Source organism: Rhinopithecus roxellana, chromosome 8 (assembly GCF_007565055.1).
Source record: "Rhinopithecus roxellana isolate Shanxi Qingling chromosome 8, ASM756505v1, whole genome shotgun sequence".
NCBI classification, from domain to species: domain Eukaryota; kingdom Metazoa; phylum Chordata; class Mammalia; order Primates; family Cercopithecidae; genus Rhinopithecus; species Rhinopithecus roxellana.
The window spans coordinates 77,199,869-77,220,010 of NC_044556.1; the positions used below are offsets into that span (position 1 = coordinate 77,199,869).

General features: G+C 44.3%; 1 protein-coding gene across 8 annotated transcripts; it reads left to right on the forward strand.

Annotated features, from left to right (window-relative positions):
• The first annotated feature begins 337 nt into the window (after positions 1 to 337).
• Positions 338 to 8,498, forward strand: RAB29 (RAB29, member RAS oncogene family). 8 transcript variants are annotated; one of them, XM_010362478.2, is made up of 7 exons: positions 338 to 446; positions 733 to 975; positions 3,606 to 3,677; positions 4,550 to 4,731; positions 5,651 to 5,772; positions 6,055 to 6,202; positions 8,365 to 8,498. In XM_010362478.2, the coding sequence occupies exons 2-6, from the start codon at positions 852 to 854 to the stop codon at positions 6,164 to 6,166; spliced, it is 612 nt and encodes a 203-aa protein (XP_010360780.1). In that variant the 5' UTR covers positions 338 to 446; positions 733 to 851; the 3' UTR covers positions 6,167 to 6,202; positions 8,365 to 8,498. The 8 variants fall into 8 exon arrangements, with proteins under 8 accessions (XP_010360780.1, XP_010360779.1, XP_030792449.1 ...); XM_010362477.1 differs by having other exon boundaries at positions 6,055 to 8,498; XM_030936589.1 differs by having other exon boundaries at positions 345 to 446; positions 728 to 975; positions 6,055 to 8,498.
• Positions 8,499 to 20,142: the final 11,644 nt, after the last annotated feature.

Below are 20,142 nucleotides of genomic sequence, written 5' to 3' on the forward strand. Positions count from 1 at the left end.
AAACGGACTTCACTTGGAGCATTATGGATGAGGCTTGGACTTTTACTAACGAAATAAGTTTTCATCTTAACTCCGTTAAACCTTTAAAGACAGAAGACTGGGGATGGATTCAGGCCAGTGAGATCACGTTGCACAAATCTCCTCTTAAGGGATCTTTACTGACCCAGAATTGTTTCAAAATAAGATTCCGAACTGTTGAAGGAGTTTTGAAGCCTTGAAACTTTGTGTAGGTTGGCTTAAAACGAAAAAAAGAATACACTACATTTCCCAGGAGGCTTCGCGGGTGAGCCTCCGCACTTGGCTGGTTCTCTTTACCGTGAGGAAAGCTGGGAAATGTAGTGCTCCAGGCAACCCTGCACGTGACGCTGGCGGAGGAAGGCGAGAGAGAGGCGCGGGACGGCGTCTAGGGAATAGAAAGGTACCGGCTGCTCCTTCCTCACAATTTGGTATGTGCTGCAAGGGGAGGGTCCTCATCATCTGGCCCCAGTGGTGTAATGAGCTGACTGGGATTCAGTCACTGACTCGGAACAGCTCCGGGAAAGTCTTGGTGGGGAGGTTCCGAGGCGCCTGGTCCCGTTTCTCGGCAGTCAGGCCAGGAGGGGGTGGGGAAGGTGCGAACAGCCGGGGGCTCGGAGCTTGCGCCCTGCGCCCCACCCAGGTTGCGGCCGCCCGGGGAGGAAGCACGTATAGGTTGAGTGCAAAGTTTCCTTTTTTGTTTTCTCGTCAGAGCAGCCCACACAGGCGGTGGGTGGGAATGCCTCACTTCAGTTTGAAGAGGGTCCGGAGCCAAAGGGGTTAAAACAAGCGACGCCCCCACTTCCCGCCTCCCTAAAACGCACCCCCCGCTAGCCATGGGCAGCCGCGACCACCTGTTCAAAGTTCTGGTGGTGGGGGACGCCGCAGTGGGCAAGACGTCGCTGGTGCAGCGATATTCCCAGGACAGCTTCAGCAAACACTACAAGTCCACGGTGGGAGGTGAGACGTCTCTCGGGGGACGGGGAGGAGGAGGCCTCGACCGCGTACTCGAGCTGGGGACCCAAGTGGGATCCGGATTTGCTGTCGGTTGTTGGGTCCTTCTTCGGGTCAGGAAGTACTGTCTGGGAACCCAAGTGGGATCGGGATTTGCTGTCGATTGTTGGGTCCTTCTTCGGGTTAGGAAGTACTGTCTGGGAACCTAGATGGTGTAATTGCCGGGTGTTTCGTTTACACGCCTCTCTTGAGTTTCCCCAGTTAGATTTTTCCCAACCTGACCCCACTGCCAGGAGAAAGGTAAGAGCAAAGGCGTGAAGATGAGAAATAGGGAAGGGAGGATGAGGATAAGCAATTGCTGTTTATTGCAGGCGCACTGTGAACTCAAGTCTCCAGCCTTTCAGCTGTCTGGCATCTCTCCAATCAGCAGAAGCAGCTGAGATCCTCTGGGGGCCTCCTGGTTAGGTGCCGGCTGGGGCTGTAGTTCTGCCCCTCTGTTGAGGAAGGAACCGCAAGGTGTTTAACCTGGCTTCAGTGGGAGAACGCAGGAAGCGGAACTGGTCTGAAGGACTCTAGCTTTGTTGTGGGGCTGTGGGTGGGATGGAAAACACAAAATCCCCAAACGAGCCCCTTGGCTACGCAGTCAGATGCCCATGAGGGCTGATGAGCTGTGTTTTTGTCCATTGATTGCTTAAATAAAGGTAACCTAGGAATTCTTCGAAGAACGTGAAATATACCACTTCTCTGACCTATCTACCCACCACTTTTTTCCTCAAACTGAAGAAGGTAGGGAGGAAGGGAACACTGAGTGCATTCATTTCTTTCCCGGGTGTGGCCTTTGGACTCAACTTGATATTTTTTCAGAGGTAGAAATGCCTTATTGTTAATTAGAAGGTATTTAGGAAGAGCTGGTGATGGGGGAGAGTAACTTAAAATTTTCTCTCTTAAAAGAACTTGCTTTAAGGGGAGAAAAACGTACCAATGGAAAAAGTGAAAATGTGTGCTCCTGTTCATATGGAAGTTTAAAAAGAAATTAAGCATTTACATTGCAATTGAAACATTCTCCTTAAGAACCCCCAGTAGGGCCCAGTACAGTGGTTCATACTTGCAATCCCAGCACTTTAGGAGGCTGAGGCAGGAGGATTGCTTGAGCCCAGGAGTTCGAGAGCAGCCATGGGAAACATGGCAAGACCCCACCTTTACAAAAATTAAAGAAAAAACTAGCCGTGGTTCCGGCTACTCCGGAAACTCAGACTAGAAGATTGCTTGAACTCGGGAGGTCAAGGCTTTAGTAAGCCCCATTCACACCACTCACTGCACTGTAGCCTGGGCAACAGAGTGAGACCCTGTCTCAAAAACAAAGGAACAAAAAATTTAAGTCTGGCAAAATTAAAGGTTCAAAGTTTCAGACACACTATCCTGACCTCTCTGCCCTTCCACTCCTAAATAATATAAGGGTCCCTATTTCACGGATTTGGGTTAAAATTGGCCTGCTATTAATAGTTAATTTTTGGCCGGGCGCGGTGGCTCAAGCCTGTAATCCCAGCACTTTGGGAGGCCGAGACGGGCGGATCATGAGGTCAGGAGATCGAGACCATCCTGGCTAATACGATGAAACCCCGTCTCTACTAAAAAATACAAAAAACTAGCCGGGCGACGAGGCGGGCGCCTGTAGTCCCAGCTACTCGGGAGGCTGAGACAGGAGAATGGCGTGAACCCGGGAGGCGGAGCTTGCAGTGAGCTGAGAGCCGGCCACTGCACTCCAGCCTGGGCGGCAGAGCAAGACTCTGTCTCAAAAAAAAAAAAAAAAAAAAAAAATAGTTAATTTTTAACAATTGCTGTAGTTTTCCTTTAGCAAAGAATATAATTGACTCTGGCTAATTTTTTTTTCAGTGTTTCGTCTAAATTTCCCTTAGCTGTGAATCCTGTTACACATGTGAAAGATAGTATTTCCAAACCTCAGAAATTACTGTGTTTCTCTCCTTAGCCAAAAGCTTTTCCCCATGGAATGCTTAGCCTTAAGGAGTCTCAGCATCTGCAGACTTTGTGGTAGATTCCAGCAGGACTCTTCAGCAACATCCACGCAGTGTCTTCTTGGGACTCCTCTGGGACCTTTTCCGTTTATTCCATTCTTGCCCAAGATAATACCTGCAACCTTATGGTGGATGTAGAGTTCCCCAGGGTGTGTTGTTTTCATAATACAATTTGATTAGAAACCAGCAGTGAAATTGAATGTGGAAGATACAAAAACAACCACACTTGTCTCATTTCCCCCTTCTCCCCCATCACCCCTTCCCTGAGAAAACCCCCTAAATCTCCCAGAAACTCTTTAACCTGAGAATGAGAGTTGTTTTCATAGTTACTCCCACCCCCAGTCTTGGAGACAAGTAGTAGCAAACAAATGAGCTTGACAGGAGAGTAAAAGCTGGAAACTCCTTTGGAGAGTGAGTATGAACCATCCATCTCACACTTAATGCACACGTGTGGACTCATCTCAGTGAATTGAGGGCTTAAAGATAAACATGGGATTCGAGTTGTGTGTCCATCGGGTTGTCACTGCCTATTTGATTTGAGTTTATCCCTATTCATTTTTTACAGTGAAATTTTATTAAGGTATAATGTACATATATTTTCAGTGGATTTTGCTCTGAAGGTTCTCCAGTGGTCTGACTCCGAGATAGTGCGACTTCAGCTGTGGGATATTGCAGGTAAAGTGGGAGGGCTGGATAGGAACGAGGGAAGAAATTTTGATTTAACCAGGAAACTCTGAGGAAAAAAAAAAATGGGGCAGCAAAACCAGAAATTGTTTTTCTGAAGCTGGAATGATTGAGCTGCTCTGAGGACACACGAGCTGAATAGGTGCAGAGCTTTTGTAGATGTTTTGCCCTGAATAGATCTAGAGCAGTCTCTATGGGGATGGAGGGGCTGGCAAGGTGGTGGATTGTCCAGACTATAGTGCACACTCCCACAGCAGGGGAGGGTACTTTTTCTAGGTTTAAGGCTGACCTTAGTGAAAAACAAGATCCCCAGAAAATAGATACAGTAAAAATAATGAATCCTTATTATGTGCCAAGCATTCTTCTAAGCATTTTAAATTCACTGACTCATTAATCCTCACACCAACCCTATCATAAAAGCTACTGCTTTTGGAGAATCACTTGAACCTGGGAGGCGGAGGTTGCAGTGAGCCTAGATGGCACCATTGCACTCCAGTCTGGGCAACAGGAGTGAAACTCTTTAAAAAAAAGAAAAAAGCTACTGCTTTTATCTTTACTTTACAAATGAGAAATCTGAAGCACTGAGAGCTTAATTTGCCTGAAGTCAAATAGTATGCAGCAGAGCAGGGATATGGACTGGAGCAATCAGGGTGCGGAATCTGCCTTGGAAATAATCAAGCTTCATTATCCCTTTACGGGATAGATAGAAAACCAAGAGTCAGAGGGGTAAAGTGAGTGACTCCCTCTGCCACATATGCTTACTGCCCCCCTCCACAAGGAATGGGGAGAGGCTGAGGTGTTAGAGAGGATGTGGAGGCTGGCTCTTGGGTCACCTTCTTGAGAACTCTCCCTTTTCTCCCCAGGGCAGGAGCGCTTCACCTCTATGACACGACTGTATTATCGGGATGCCTCTGCCTGTGTTATTATGTTTGACGTTACCAATGCCACTACCTTCAGCAACAGCCAGAGGTGGAAACAGGACCTAGACAGCAAGCTCACACTACCCAATGGAGAGCCAGTGCCCTGCCTGCTCTTGGCCAACAAGGTATGTGGCCAATCTCAGAAAATGGTCCCTAGCCTGCCACGCGCCGTGGCTCATGCCTGTAATCCTAGCATTTTGGGAGGCCGAGGCAGGCGGACCGCAAGGTCAGGAGATCGAGACCATCCTGGCTAACATGGTGAAACCCCATCTCTACTAAAAATACAAAAATTTAGCTGGGTGTTGTGGCGGGCACCTGTAGTCCCAGCTACTTGGGAGGCCGAGGCAGGAGAATGGCGTGAAACTGGGAGGCGGAGCTTGCACTGAGCCGAGATCGTGCCACTGCACTCCAGCCTGGGTGACAGTGCGAGACTCTGTCTCAAAAAAAAAAAAAAAGAAAATGATCCCTAGCCTTTATCTGTGGTTAAAAAGGAAGTAAAATCTCTGATTCTGGGCATCCATTTCCCCTTCTTAAGTTGGCAGAATCATCTCTACCTCCTTTCAAAGGATGTTGAGGGTGAGACTTTCCTTTTTTTTTTTTTTCCCGAGACGGAGTCTCGCTCTGTCGCCCAGGCTGGAGTGCAGTGGCGCGATCTCGGCTCACTGCAAGCTCCACCTCCCGGGTTCACGTCATTCTCCTGCCTCAGCCACCTGAGTAGCTGGGACTACAGGTGCCTGCCACCACATCTGGCTAATTTTTTGTATTTTTAGTAGAGACGGGATTTCATCGTGTTAGCCAGGATGGTCTCAATCTCCTGACCTCATGATCTGCCCGCCTCGGCCTCCCAAAGTGCTGGGATTACAGGTGTGAGCCACCGCGCCCGGCCAAGGGTGAGACTTTCTTTGGGAAGAATGTCAACTGTAAATTTCCAATGCTGGTGTTCTTATCCATTGGTGGAAAAATATTTAAAATCCACAGTATCTAGCCATATTCTTATTCCCAGGAAGTTTATGATATTGCCTTTTATTTTTTTCTCTTTACCAGTGTGATCTGTCCCCTTGGGCAGTGAGCCGGGACCAGATTGACCGTTTCAGTAAAGAGAATGGTTTCACAGGTTGGACAGAAACATCAGTCAAGGAGAACAAAAATATTAATGAGGCTATGAGGTAAGTAGCTCATGCTGATAGGTATGCAGAGGTATCCATCTTCCACCGTGGCCCTGTGGACCCTCTTTTCTTGTTTCTGAGCCAACAGTGACAGACTGAGCCACTGGAATGCCAGTCCCTAAAGGTCAGGGATACTGTCTTCTCTCCTGAGATAACTGGGGACAAAGGGGCATGTAAACCTTCTGGCTTTACCAAATAGTCTCTGATGATAAACCAGACTACATCTGCCATTTCTACTTTTCCTCCAAAATAAGCTTCTCAGGCTTATTTTTTGTTTTTTAGAGTCCTCATTGAAAAGATGATGAGAAATTCCAGAGAAGATATCATGTCTTTGTCTACCCAAGGAGACTACATCAATCTACAAACCAAGTCCTCCAGCTGGTCCTGCTGCTAGTAGTGTTTGGCTTGTTTTCCATCCCAGTTCTGGGAGGTCTTTTAAGTCTCTTCCCTTTGGTTGCCCACTTGACAGTTTTAAGTACATTTGAATTGTCTCCTGACTACTGTCCAGTAAGGAGGCCCATTGTCATTTAGAAAAGACACCTGGGACCTTTGTGCATTTCTGCATCTCCTGGATTAGTCTTTGACGTGTTGCTGGCTCATGTTAGTGCCAGTTAGTGCCTTCTGTGTAAGATCATCTCATCAGCCCTCGATTTGTGATTCGGAATTTTGTGAGAAGGATTAGAAATCAGCACCTGTGTTTTAGAGATCATGATTCTCACCTACTTTTGAGCTTATTTTTCCATTTGATATTCATTGATATCATGACCTCCAATTGAGAGGAAAATGAGATCAAATGTCATTCCCCAAATTTCTTGTAGGCCATTGTTTCAGATTCTTTCTGTCTTGGAATGTAAACATCTGATTCTGGAATGCAGAAGGAGGGGGTCTGGACATCTACGGATTTTTGGCTATTAGAAGTGACCCAGAAGTCACTGTATTTTTGAAACTTCTAAAGTCATAATTAAGTTTCTCTTGTCTTGGCATCAAGAATAGTCAAGTTTTTTGGCCGGGCATGGTGGCTCATGCCTGTAATCCCAGCATTTGGGGAGGCCAAGACAGATCACTTGAGTCCAGGAGTTTGAGACCAACCTGGCCAGCATGGCAAAACCCCATCTCTACTAAAAGTACAAAAATTAGCTGGGCGTGATGGCACGTGTCTGTAATCCCTGTGCCTACTCTGGAGACTGAGGTGGGAGAATCGTTTGAGACTGGGAGACAGAGGTTGCAGTGAACCGAGATCATGCCACTGCACTTCAGCCTGGGTGACAGAGCAAGACTCCATCTCAAAAAACAAAAAACAAAAAAAAGTCATTTTTAAACTACCTATTTCATGCAATGAGAGCATTTTCTTCCACAAAAAGCTTAATCCTCATGATAGGGTTGTCTAGTGTCTCCAGTTTGCAGGTTTCTGGGTTGATGTCTTAATGGATAATACTGCAAGTGACATCAGTTGGCTGTGATGCTTCAAAATAGGTCTGCTCCTCACAGCTTTGGGAATCTAAATGGAAGAAGAAAAGGGAGAAGTTAACAGCCTCCACTGGGGCAACTTTGTGAGCACATAGGCACTTAGTCATAGGAAACATATTACATGCAGGCCCTAGCCTGGGGGAGGAAAGTGGATAGACAGAAAATCATTAGGTAATTTAAGTACTAAATTGGGCAGGGCTTTTTAGTATCAAATCACTACCAGACCGTTTAATTTGTTAAATTCTCTCTAGGATGGTGGTTTATAACCTAACCAAAGTTATCGATATTCTTAGTAAACTCAGAGGCCTGAAGTTCTTTGATAGACCTGAAATAAGTTTGCTAAGTCAGTAGTTCCCAAATCTGGCTGATCAGGAATACCTGGGAAGTTTGTTAAAATTTTTTAAATGTTTTAAGATTTTTGGGTCCTGAGCCGCATGTAGCAACTCATGCCTGTAATCCCAGCATTTTGGGAGGCTGAGGCAGGTGGATTGCCTGAGGTCAGGAGTTCAAGACCAACCTGGCCAACATACTGAAACCCCGTCTCTACTAAAAATACAAAAAATTAGCTGGGCATGGTGGGGCATGCCTGTAATCCCAGCTACTTGGGTGGCTGAGGCAGGAGAATTGCTTGAACCCGGGAGGTAGAGGTTGCAGTGAGCTGAGATCGCACCATTACACTCCAGCCTGGGCAGCAAGAGTGAAACTCCATCTCAAAAAAAAAAAAAAAAAGATTTTTGGGTCCCATCCTCAAACCTACTGAATCAGAATTTCTAGGAATGAAGCCTAGGAATGTGTTGTTTTCAAAGCTTCCCTGGTGATTGTGATTAGCCTGGTTTGAAAACCATTCCTGGAGAACTTGGTAAAGATACAGAGACCCAGGCCTTTTGTATTTACATTTAAATACAAATCCTGGGTTTCTATATGTTCTGTTAGCTTTTCGGGTGATTCTGCTACACAGACGTTGAAAACCACTGCCCTAAGAGATCAGAGGCCACATATCAGAGAGAGAAAAGGGGCCAAACCCTTTGGTGGTTTGTTGTGTGTTTTTTGAATGCCAATTATTTTAACTTGCACAGTCTTCTGGAACCTTGTATTAATAGTTCTCTTTTGTATTACCATTTTCAGGTAGCATTTTGATTACTATGATTCTGAAGATAATAGTGGAGTAGCAAATTTCATTGATATGAAGAGATCATTGATTTTCATTCATTGGTTTGAACACCTGCAAAATCACAAATAAATGAGAACTAAGTCTTGTATTCATGGTAGTTATTGGCCTTTAATGTGAGTTTGTCAAAGTGCTGTTTTATACGGATAGCTCAAGAGGATTGCGGAAATGGAGACTTTATTTTTTAAATACCTGTTTATTTTTTAAATACCTTTTCATTTTTTAAATTTTATTTTTTAAATTTTTGATTCAAAGGATACGTGTGCAAGTTTGTTACATGGATATATTGTGTGATGCTAAAGCTTGGGTTTCTGCTTAGCCTGTCTCCCAAGTAGTGAACATAGCATCCAGTAGGCAGTTTTTCAACTCTTTTGGGAGTTTTCTCTCCCCACTTTTGGGAGTCCCCAGTGTCTGTTGTTCTCATCTTTATGTGTGTGTCCAATGTTTACCTCCCACTTACAAGTGAGAAATGCAGTTAAATACCTTCTTTTAAAATGAAGGTAAATATTATTCTGTTTACCTGTTAACTTACTAATACCAATTGCTTAGATCCATCTGCCTAGTACCAATTCAGTACTTGATGTAACATGCCAAATACTGCTTGAAAATGTGACCTTGTTGAAAAACTGAATGTGCTTTCTTTTCCCATTTGCTGACTCAGGATTTACCTGCCTTTTCAAGCATTGCTAGAGGCTGGCCAGCCAGCCAGCCCTTCTGGATATTCTCTCCCAACTGGTGAACATTACAGGCCTAAACTAATTAAAGAAAGAACTGAAATGTAACTAATTCTTCTTCATGCCCCTATCCATAAAAGAAAAGCAATTATGATTAGGAAAATAAAATATTTACATGAATGGAAATGTGATGCTACTAAAAATAATTAGGTCTTATCATTCAGATGCTCCCTCTTTGGTGCATTCAAAAGGGGTAGCGTCCAAAATTGTTTGGAACATAGATATTGTAGCCCCTCCCTAGAGACGGACCTATATTTGAGACAAGATGCCTCTCCAACCACTCAGGTGGCTTTTGGCTGAAAAGAAAATGTAGTTCCCCAAGAGTGTTCTCAGAAACCCTAAGGGAGGGCTGAGAACACAGCTGTGGGGGTAGTGTCTGCCCTGGCTTTCTTATTTGAATAGAAGAAATTTGGTCACTTAGCTGAGTGACCATATAAGCGGGGCAGAGGAGATTGTAGGTCAGGGAAGGTCCTTTAGCAGTAAAGAAGGGTTTGCTGCTTTATCACTGCTATTGAGCCAGAATTACCCCACAATGTTTCCCTGATTGACTTTCTCCAGCTGGGGTCCCTCACTGTTTCCTAGTTATCTCCAGATTTAACTTTTTCTGTAGGTGGTCTCTCTTCGGTCCTCAGGATACTATCTCATCTAATGTGAGGCCTTTCTTGAGCCTGATACTTTTGTAGGCAGTGGCTAAGGCCGTGGTTAGAGGATGTAAAAATTTCCATAGAATTCTGTAAAATCTAGTAACCAGGTTGCTCAAGGAAACAAAACTCAATGCACTTTTCCCCTCCACCCTTCTTGGTTCACTGTGTATAGGAAGATTTCCTCAGCTGTGTAAGTGACTCATCTGTTAAAGCCAAATAACCCCCAAAGCTGCAGGTTAGGATAGGCAGGAAGTCACTAGAAAATGAGGTATTCTGGAAAGAACTCTACATGTAATTATATATATGATATATATATATATGATATATATATATAGTTGGGCTTTTTTTGTTTGTTTTGAGAGGGGGTCTCACTGTCACTGAAGCTGGAGTGCAGTGGCACAATATCAGCTTACTGCAGCCTTGACCTCCTGGATGCAAGCCATCCTCCCACCTCAACCTCGAGTAGCTGGGACTATATGTCCCAGCATGCCACCACACCTGGCCAATTTTTGTATTTTTGTAAAGACAGGGTTTCACCATTTTGCCCAGGCTAGTCTTGAACTCCTGAACTCAGGTGATCTTCCTGCCTCTGCCTCCCACAGTGCTGGGATTATAGGAGACATGAGCCATCACACACCCAGCCTCGCATTATGTCTTTTTTTTTTTTTTGAGATAGGGTCTCACTCTGTCACCCCGGCTGGAGTGTAGTGGTGCAATCTTGGCTTGCTACAGCCTCAACCTCCTGGACTCAAGCAATCCTCCAACCTCCCCACCTCGGCCTCATGAGTAATTAAGACTACAGGCTCATGCCCCTGCACCCAGCTGATTTTTGTATTTGTTGTAGAGACAGGGTTTTGCCATATTTCTACATTTTTTTTTATTCTGCCATACATACCAGAGACTTCAGGATATGGTCAGAATATATGACCTTTTTTTGTTTGTTTGTTTTTTGTTTTTGTTTTTGTTTTTGAGACGGAGCCTTGTTCTGTCGCCCAGGCTGGAGTGCAGTGGCCGGATCTCAGTTCACTGCAAGCTCCGCCTCCCGGGTTTACACCATTCTCCTGCCTCAGCCTCCCGAGTAGCTGGGACTACAGGCGCCCGCCACCTCGCCTGGCTAGTTTTTTGTATTTTTTAGTAGAGACGGGGTTCCACCGTGTTAGCCAGGATGGTCTCGATCTCCTGACCTCGTGATCCGCCCGTCTGGGCCTCCCAAAGTGCTGGGATTACAGGCTTGAGCCACCACACCCGGCCAATGACCTCTGTTGTTAGAAAACCCCTGCCTGCCTTTAGTTTTCCAGCATGACCTGAATTCTCTGAAGTTTTAGCTGCAGTTTTGGTATAATGGTATTTATTGTTCTATATTAGAGTTCTCCAGGGAAACAGAACCAATAAGAGAGATTGGTAAATATTGTAAGTAAAAGATATATAGAAATAAACATATAGGGAGATATAGATATCTAAATTTATGTGTGTTTATTACAAGGAGTTGGCTTACACAATTATGGAGGCTGGCAAATCCAAAATCTGCAGAGATTGGCTGGGGGCAGTGGCTCACGCCTGTAGTCCCAACACTTTGGGAGACTGAGGTGAGCGGATCCTTTGAGGTTGGGAGTTCAAGATAACCCTGGCCAACATGATGAAACCCCATCTCTACTAGAAAATACAAAAATTAGCCAGGCATGGTGGTGGGGACCTGTAGTCCCAGCTATTCGGGAGGCTGAGGCAGGAGAATCGCTTGAACATGGGAGACAGGTTGCAGTGAGCCAAAATCATGCCACTGCACTCCAGTCTGGGTGACAAAGTAAGACACTGTCTCAAAAAAAAAAAAACATCTGCAGAGCTGATGTTCAGCGGGCTGGAAGAGCCAATGATCCAGTTCAAAGCCTGTCAGGAAGGAGAATTCTCTTTTACTTGGGGGAAGATAGTATTTTGTTCTACTCAGACCTTCAACTGATTGGATGAGGCCCACCTACATTGAGAAGAGCAATCTGCTTTACTCTGTCTGCCAATTTAAATGTTAATCTCATCCAAAACACCCTCACAGAAATACCCAAAATAATGTCTGGCCAAGTATTTGGGCACCCTGTGGTCCAGTCAAGTTGACACATAAAATTAACCATCACATCATGATAGGTACTGTTTTGATTCCTTTTTTATAGTCTAATTTAATTTGCAATCAAGTTAAAGTTCATCTGATTAAGAATGAATTATATGTTAATGGGAAAAAAGCAGACAGGAAGAGGAAAGAGATATTTTATGATTTATTTCATATAGAATTCTTCCCACAGATCTGTGAGTTGTATATGCCTCTTACACTATCTTTGAAATAAGAAAGTAAGCAATTCCTCCCATTCTGTGTTTCAGGGAACAAATGTCTTGAAATTTGACTGAAAGGCAGCTGGTTGAATTTGTAATACAGCCAAGGCATAACTGCAAGTCTTCTCATTCTCTGTCTCCATTCTGTCATGTAGGTTTCTGGGAAACATTTGGCCTGAAAAACCTATTTTAGAAAATAAGCCCAGACATTTAGAGAAACAGAACTGAGCCCTTTGGGGTTTGAAACTCTTGGTTTGTGTTAGATATCTTTTGAGAACATGCTCATGTGTGAAATAGATACATGCATGTAATTAAATTTGGGGCCAAATTAGGTGCAGTTAGAATAGCATGCAGTGCAGACATATCCCAAGCTGTTTAATTGACAAGTTCCACTTACTAAGATATGTCACCTCAGTGACTGTCATTTAATTTTGAATATCCCCTTTTTGTTTGCAAGTGCAGAGATTTTGACAACCATTCCAGCTTCAACTGTTGCGGCCATGTTCATCCGAGTGTTTGTTATAAACCAAGTTCTCACCTAAGTACTTCACATGGATTATTTTTATTTTCACAATGACCCTATGAGATAAATATGTAAGGAAACTGAGGAACAAAAAATTTAGACTTTGCTCAAAGATTAAACAGCCAACAAGTGGCAAAACTGTGATTTTTTTTTTAACCTTAAGTGGTGTTACTCCAGAAACTGGGCACTGTACTGTACTACACTGCTTCCTTGAAATTTTTCCATTTAACAAGTGTTCAATATGGTGGAAACCGTAAGGTATTAAAGGGGTATATAATTTTTCCAATACTTTTGTAATGAAATGTGAAAAACCTACTCATTAAAGAAAATAGGCCAGGCACAGTGGCTCATGCCTATAATTCCAGCACTTTGGGAGGCCAAGGCGGGCGGATTACCTGAGGTCAGGAGTTCGAGATCAGCCCTACCAACATGGAGAAACCCCATCTCTACTAAAAATACAAAATTAGTCGGGCGTGGTGGCACAGGCCTGTAATCCCAGCTACTCGAGAGGCTGAGGCAGGAGAATTGCTTGAACCCGGGAGGCAGAGGTTGCAATGAGTTGGATTGCGCCATGGCACACCAGCCTGGGCAACAAGAGTGAAACTCCATCTCAAAAAAAAAAAAAAAAATCCAAACCTCCTAGGGCCCAGCAACCCAAACAGAACCTCTATTTCCATTTCGATAAATTTGCTTTCAATCAACTTTTATGCAAATATTTTTTCACATAATTGTATTCATATTTAAACAAAACTTTTTTTTTTTTTTGGTAGAGACAGGGGCTTGCTATGTTACCCAGGCTGATCTCAAGCTCCTAGCCTCAAACAATCCTCTCACCTCGGCATCCCAAAATGTTGGGATTACAGACATGAGCCACTGCACCTAGCCTAAACAAAATATTTTTTATTACACACCTTTTATGTGTCCATGATTACGGGAGGAGTTATAGGGGATATAAAGGCCCATGCTATTGAAGTCCAAAGAAGAAGGAGGTCAAGAAAGAGTTTTTGAAGTAGCATTTAAGATGGATAAAAATCAAGAGGTGAGATAGGATTTCAGGTTGGGACAAAAGTTTAGAATTCTTATGCAGGTTTGGGAAGTAGCCAGTAGAACCCAGCATTTATGTTTACAGCAGTGGGAAATAAGCTTAGATTATTGGCAGATTGTTTAGGTCATTAATTTAAGCAATAATGGTGTACCTACCATGTGCCAGGTACTTCATTGGGTATGTAGGATGCAGGGCTGGGGAAAAGAAGGTTCCTGTCTAGGAAGGGCAGTCCAGAAAGCAGATGGACATGTGTAAAGAATTGTATCTCAGTGCAGAGAGCACCAAGTCTTTACTTCTTGTAGTGATGGAGGGCAAGGATGAGGTCAAGGAAAGCCTTGTAAAAGAAAGGGTGCTCAAGCTGGGCAAGAGGTTGCCAAATGGAAGACTACAGGAAATTTGGAGAATAGTGGATATTCATTATAGCTGGAGCTGGCAGGAGGACTGTAGCATTCTCTTTGTTTAGGCTGCTATAACAAAATGCCTTAGATTTGGGTAATCTATAAACAACAGAAATGTATTGCTCACAATTCTGGAGGCTGGAAGTCCAAGATCAATGTGCCAGCAGATTTTGTGTCTGGGGAGGGCACTCCTGTTCATAGGTGGCACCTTCTTGCTGCTTCCTCACATGGCAGAAAGGGCAAACAAGTTCCCTGTGCCCTCTTTCCTAAGGCAGTAATCCCACTCAGGAGCCTTCCACCTTCATGACCTAGTCACCTCCCAAAGGCCCCATCTACTACTACCAACATACTGGGAAATAGATGGTTTTTGTTTTTTCTTTTTTGTTTTTTTGAAATAGAGTTTCGCTCTTACTGCCCAGGTTAGAGTGTAGTGGTGCAATCTTGGCTCATTGCAACCTCCGCCTCCCGGGTTCAAGCGATTCTCCTTCCTCAGTCTCCCAAGTAGCTGGGATTACAGGCACATGCCACCATGGCTGGCTAATTTTTGTATTTTTCAGAGAGATGGGGTTTCACTATGTTGGCTAGGCTGGTCTCAAATGCCTGACTTCAAGTGATCCACCCACCTTGGCCTCCCAAAGTGCTGGGATTACATGCGTGAGCCACCGTGCTTGGCTGGGAAATAGATTTTAACATATGAATTTTTAGGCTGGGCATAATGACTCACATTTCTAATCCCAGCACCCTGGGTGGCAGAGGTAGGAGGACTGCCTGAAGCTAGGAGTTTGAGACCAGCCTGGGCAACAAAGTGAGACCCTATCTCTACAAAAAATACAAAAATGAGGCCAGACGCGGTGGCTCATGCCTGTAATCCCAGCACTTTAGGAGGACAAGACAGAAGATGGCTTGAGCCTAGGAGTTTGAGGCTGCAGTACGCTATGATTGGACCACTACACTCCAGCCTGGGCAACAGAGCAAGACCCTGCCTCAAAAAAACAAATGAATTTTGGAAGGACACAAAACATACAGACCATAGCAAAGGCAGAGGTGAGAAAATGAGATTGGAGTTTGGGTCAAATTAATGAGAGTTTGTATGCCATGCTGAAGTGTTTAGGCTTCATCTTTTTCTTTTTTTTTTTTTTTTTTTTTTTTTTTTTAAGTCAGGGTCTTGCTCTGTTACCCAGGCTGGGGTGTAGTAATGTGGTCATAGCTCAGTGCAGCCTCAAACTCCTGGCTTCAAGCTATCCTCTAACCTTGGCCTCCCAAAGTGCTGGGATTACAAATGTGAGCCACCACATCTGGCCTGGATTTCACCTGTAGCAGAGAACTATTGAAAGGGCATTTTTAATCTTTTTTTTTTTTCTTACTGAAAAACATAAACATTACTTCTTTTATAAGTGGCTTAAAACAACACAAATTAATGTATCTTACAGCTCTAGAGGTCAGAAGTCCAAAATGGGTCTCTCTGGGGTAAAATTGGTGTTGGCAGGGCTGCATTCCTCTCTAGCAGCTATTTTAGGGAAGAATCATTTTTCTTGCTTTTTCTGGCTTCTAGAGGCTGCCCACATTCCTTGGCTCATGGCTCCCTTTCTTCATCTTCAAAAGCCAGCTATAGCTGATGAAACCTTTCCTATATCTCATCACTCTGACCTTTTCTGCCTCCCACTTCCACTTGTTTGTTTGTTTTATTTTGCTTTTGAGACAGGGTCTTAGTCTGTTGCTCAGGATGGAGTGCAGTGGCACGACCACAGCTCACTGCAGCCTGGACTTCCCAAGCTCAAACAATCCTCCCACCTCAGCGTCCTTAGTAGCTAAGATCACAGGCCCACACCAACACACATGACTAATCTATTTTTTCCTAATTTTTTGTAGAGATAGGCACTTTGGGGGGCCAAGGCAGAGGATGCTATGTTACCCAGGCGGGTCTCAAACTCCTGGGCCCAAACTATCCTCCTGCCTTAGCCTCCCAAAATGCTGGAATTACAGGCATGAGCCATCATGTCTGTCTGTTCCTCTTCCACTTTCAGTTTTTTTTGTTGTTGTTGTTGTTTTGTTTTGTTTTGGCAAGGGGCGGTGCGGGAAATAACCTTGTTCTATCACCCAGTTTGGAGTGCAGTGGCACTACTTGGCCTACTGCAATCTCCGCCTCCCGGGTTCAAGGAATTCTCATGCCTCAGCCTCCTGAGTAGCTGGGACCTCCTGAGTAGCTGGGATTACAGGCATGCATCACCACACCCAGCTAATTTTTGTGTTTTTAGTAGATAGGGTTTTGCCATTTGGCCAGGCTGGTCCCAAACATCTGGCCTCAAGCAATCCACCTGCCTCGGCCTCCCAAAGTGCTAAGATCACAGGCATGAGCCACCATGCCTCATTCCTCTTCCACTTTTAAGGACCCTTGTGATTACATTGGGCCCACTGCGATAATCGAGGTTAATTATCCCACCTCAAGATCAGCTGATTAGCAACATTACTCCCTGCTCACATAGTCACGGATTCCAGGAATTAGGACATGGACATTTTGGGGTAGTCATTATTGTGCCTACCAAAGATGGGAAAACCAAGTAGTAAAAGGGTTAAGGAACTTGCCCGAGGTCACACAGCTAGTTGGTAGTAGGGCCAAGAATAAGCACTGTTTTTTAAAATTCAAATTATAGACATTTTTAAAAAGGAACCAGGCACAGTGACTCACACCTGTAATCCCAGAACTTTGGGAGGTCAAGGTGGGTGGATCACTTGAGGTCAAGAGTTCAAGACTAGCCAGGCCAACATGGCGAAACCCTGTCTCTACTAAAAATACAAAAATTAGCCAGGCTTGGCAGTGCATGCCTGTAATCCCAGCTACTAGGGAGGCTGAGGCAAGAGAATTGCTTGAACCCAGGAGGTGGAGGTTGCAGTGGGCCAAGATCGTGCCACAGCACTCCATCCTGGGCAACAGAGCAAGACTCTGTCTCAAAAAATAAAAATAAAAAGTAAGCCGGGTGCGGTGGCTCACACCTATAATCCCAGCACTTTGGGAGGCCAAGGCGGGTGGATCACGAGGTCAAGAGATCAAGACCATCCCGGCCAACATGGTGAAACCCTGTCTCTACTAAAAATACCAAAATTAGCTGGGCTTGGTGGCGCATGCCTATAGTCCCAGCTACTGGGGAGACTGAAGCTGGAGAATTGCTTGAACCCAGAAGGCAGAGGTTGCAGTGAGCCAAGATCGGACTACTGCCCTCCAGCTTGGACAACAAAGCAAGACTCTATCTCCAAACAAACAAACAAACAGATAAGAAAGAGAGAGAAATTTCCTCTTATTTCATCACTGAAAGATAACTCAATTAAGAGTTTGAGCCGGGCGAGGTGGCTCAAGCCTGTAATCCCAGCGCTTTGGGAGGCCGAGACGGGCGGATCACAAGGTCAGGAGATCGAGACCATCCTGGCTAACCTGGCAAAACCCTGTCTCTACTAAAAAATACAAAAAACTAGCCTGGCACGGTGGCGGGCGCCTGTAGTCCCAGCTACTTGGGAGGCTGAGGCAGGAGAATGGCGTAAACCCGGGAGGCAGAGCTTGCAGTGAGCTGAGATGCGGCCACTGCACTCCAGCCTGGGCGACAGAGTGAGACTCCGTCTCAAAAAAAAAAAAAAAAAGAGTTTGAGTATCCTTTCAGGTTTTTCTCTACATGTACAGTACTAGCTGCAAACCATTCCCCTTAAGAAAAAAAAAGAATAAATAGGCTCATATTTGGCTTTCTATAGTTTGCTTTTTTCTTTTTAATGTATCTTGGCTATGTTCCCATGTAAGAACATACAGTTCTAGCTCATTCCTTTTCATTGTTGCACAGGACTATATGGATATATTAATAATTTATGTTGCCAGTTATCTTTTTTTTTTTTTTGAGACAGAGTCTCACTCTGTTGCCCAGGTTGGAGTACAGTGGCATGATCTCAGCTCACTGCAACTTCCGCCTTCCGGGTTTAAGCAATTCTGCCTCAGCCTCTGCAGTAGCTGGGATTACAGGCACTTGCCACCAGGAGCCTGGCTAATTTTTTGTATTTTTAGTAGAGATGGGGTTTCACTATGTTGGCCAGGCTGGTCTCGAACTCCTGCAGGTGATCCATCCACCTCGGCCTCCTAAAGTGCTGGGATTACAGGCGTGAGCCACCAGGCCTGGCCCTTGCCAATTATCTATTGATGGATATTTGAGGTATTCCTTTTTCCTCTATTATAAAGGGTGCTACAAACTAATATAATTACATATTTATAAATTTATGTGAAACTTCTTTAGGAACTCCTAGAAATGGGTCAGAGTATACGCACTTTGATATAAACTCCCACCAGTAGGGTCTGAGAGGCCAGTTTCCCCATATCCTTAATAAGACAGTTTTCAACCTTTACCAATCTAAGAAATGAAATACTTTTAAAATTTTCTTAAAATAATGTACCTTTTCTAATCCTGCAGTGTGCATACTAGAAAAATTTTTTAATTCGTTTTTTGTTACAAGTGATCATATTTTTAAATGTATGTCATTTTTATTGTATGAGTCACCTATTTGTGTCCTATGTCTGTTTTCATTTTGTCTTGTGACTTTGAAAAAACTCTTTTTATATTGTGAACATTAACCTTTTGTCACACATATTGCAAATATTTTCCCCAGTTCATGGAGGGATTTTATTTATTTTTTATTGAAATGGAGTCTCGCTCTGTCTCACAGGCTGGAGTGCAGTGGCGCCATCTCAGCTCACTGCAGCCTCCACCTCCAGGGTTCAAGCGATTTGATTCTCGTGCTTCAGCCTCCACAGTAGCTGGGATTACAGGCGCACACCACCATGCCCAGCTAATTTTTTTTTTTTTTTTGTATTTTTAGTAGAGACGGGGTTTCACCCTGTTGGTCAGGCTGGTCTCGAACTCCTGATCGCAAGTAATCTGCTTGCCTCAGCCTCCCAAAGTGCTGGGATTACAGGCGTGAGCCATTGTGCCTGGTCCGTGGAGGTATTTTAAGTAGAGTAATATTAGATTTGGCCTTGAGAAATCTCTCTGGTGGTAGCTTAAATGCTAGTACAGTTTAGCCTTTATTGTGGAAGCTGTATGGACTTATTGAAAAATTAAGTATGAGAATGATATGAGTACTGTGGTTTAGGAAGGTAGTATTGCCTGTTATATCTACTACAGATTACAGAAAAAGGAGAGAAGAAAGACTGTTCTAGTAGTTTAAGCATGAATGGTGACAGTGTAGATGGCAAGTGAAAAATGAATTTGAGAAATGCAATGAAGAAGGAATCAAGAAGTTTCTACATTGATGACTAACAGTGAGGCATAAGACGGAGTCAGTAGTACCAAGATTTGAACACAGATAGCTAAGAGGAAGGTGATAACGTACAGCAAAGAAAACAGTCTACAAAATGAAAAGGCAGCCTACAGAATGGGAGAAAATTTGCAAACCATGTTTTCAGTAAGGCATTAATATGCAAAATATATAAGGAACACATACAACTCAATAGCACAAACCCCCCCCCCACACACACACACAAAACCAAATAACCCGATTTAAAAATGGACAAAGGACCTAAATAGACATTTTTCCAAAGAAGACATACAAACACCCAACAAACACCCAGCAGGTGTATGAAAAGGTGCTCAACATCACAGTCATTAGGGAAATGCAAATCAAAACCACAATGAGCTGGGCACCGTGGCTCACGCCTGTAATCCCAGCACTTTGGGAAGCCAAGGTGGGTGAATCACCTGAGGTCAGGAGTTTGAGACCAGCCTGGTCAACGTAATGAAACCCATCTCTACTAAAAATACAAAAATTAGTCAGGTGTGGTGGTGTGCACCTGTAATCTCAGCTACTCGGGAGGCTGAGGCAGGAGAATTGCTTGAACCTGGGAGATGGAGGTTGCAGTGAGCTGAGATTGCACCATTGCACTCCAGCCTGAGGGACAAGAGCGAAACTCCACCTCAAAAAACAAACAAACAGGCCGGGCGCGGTGGCTCAAGCCTGTAATCCCAGCACTTTGGGAGGCCGAGGCGGGCGGATCACGAGGTCAGGAGATCAAGACCATCCTGGCTAACACGGTGAAACCCCGTCTCT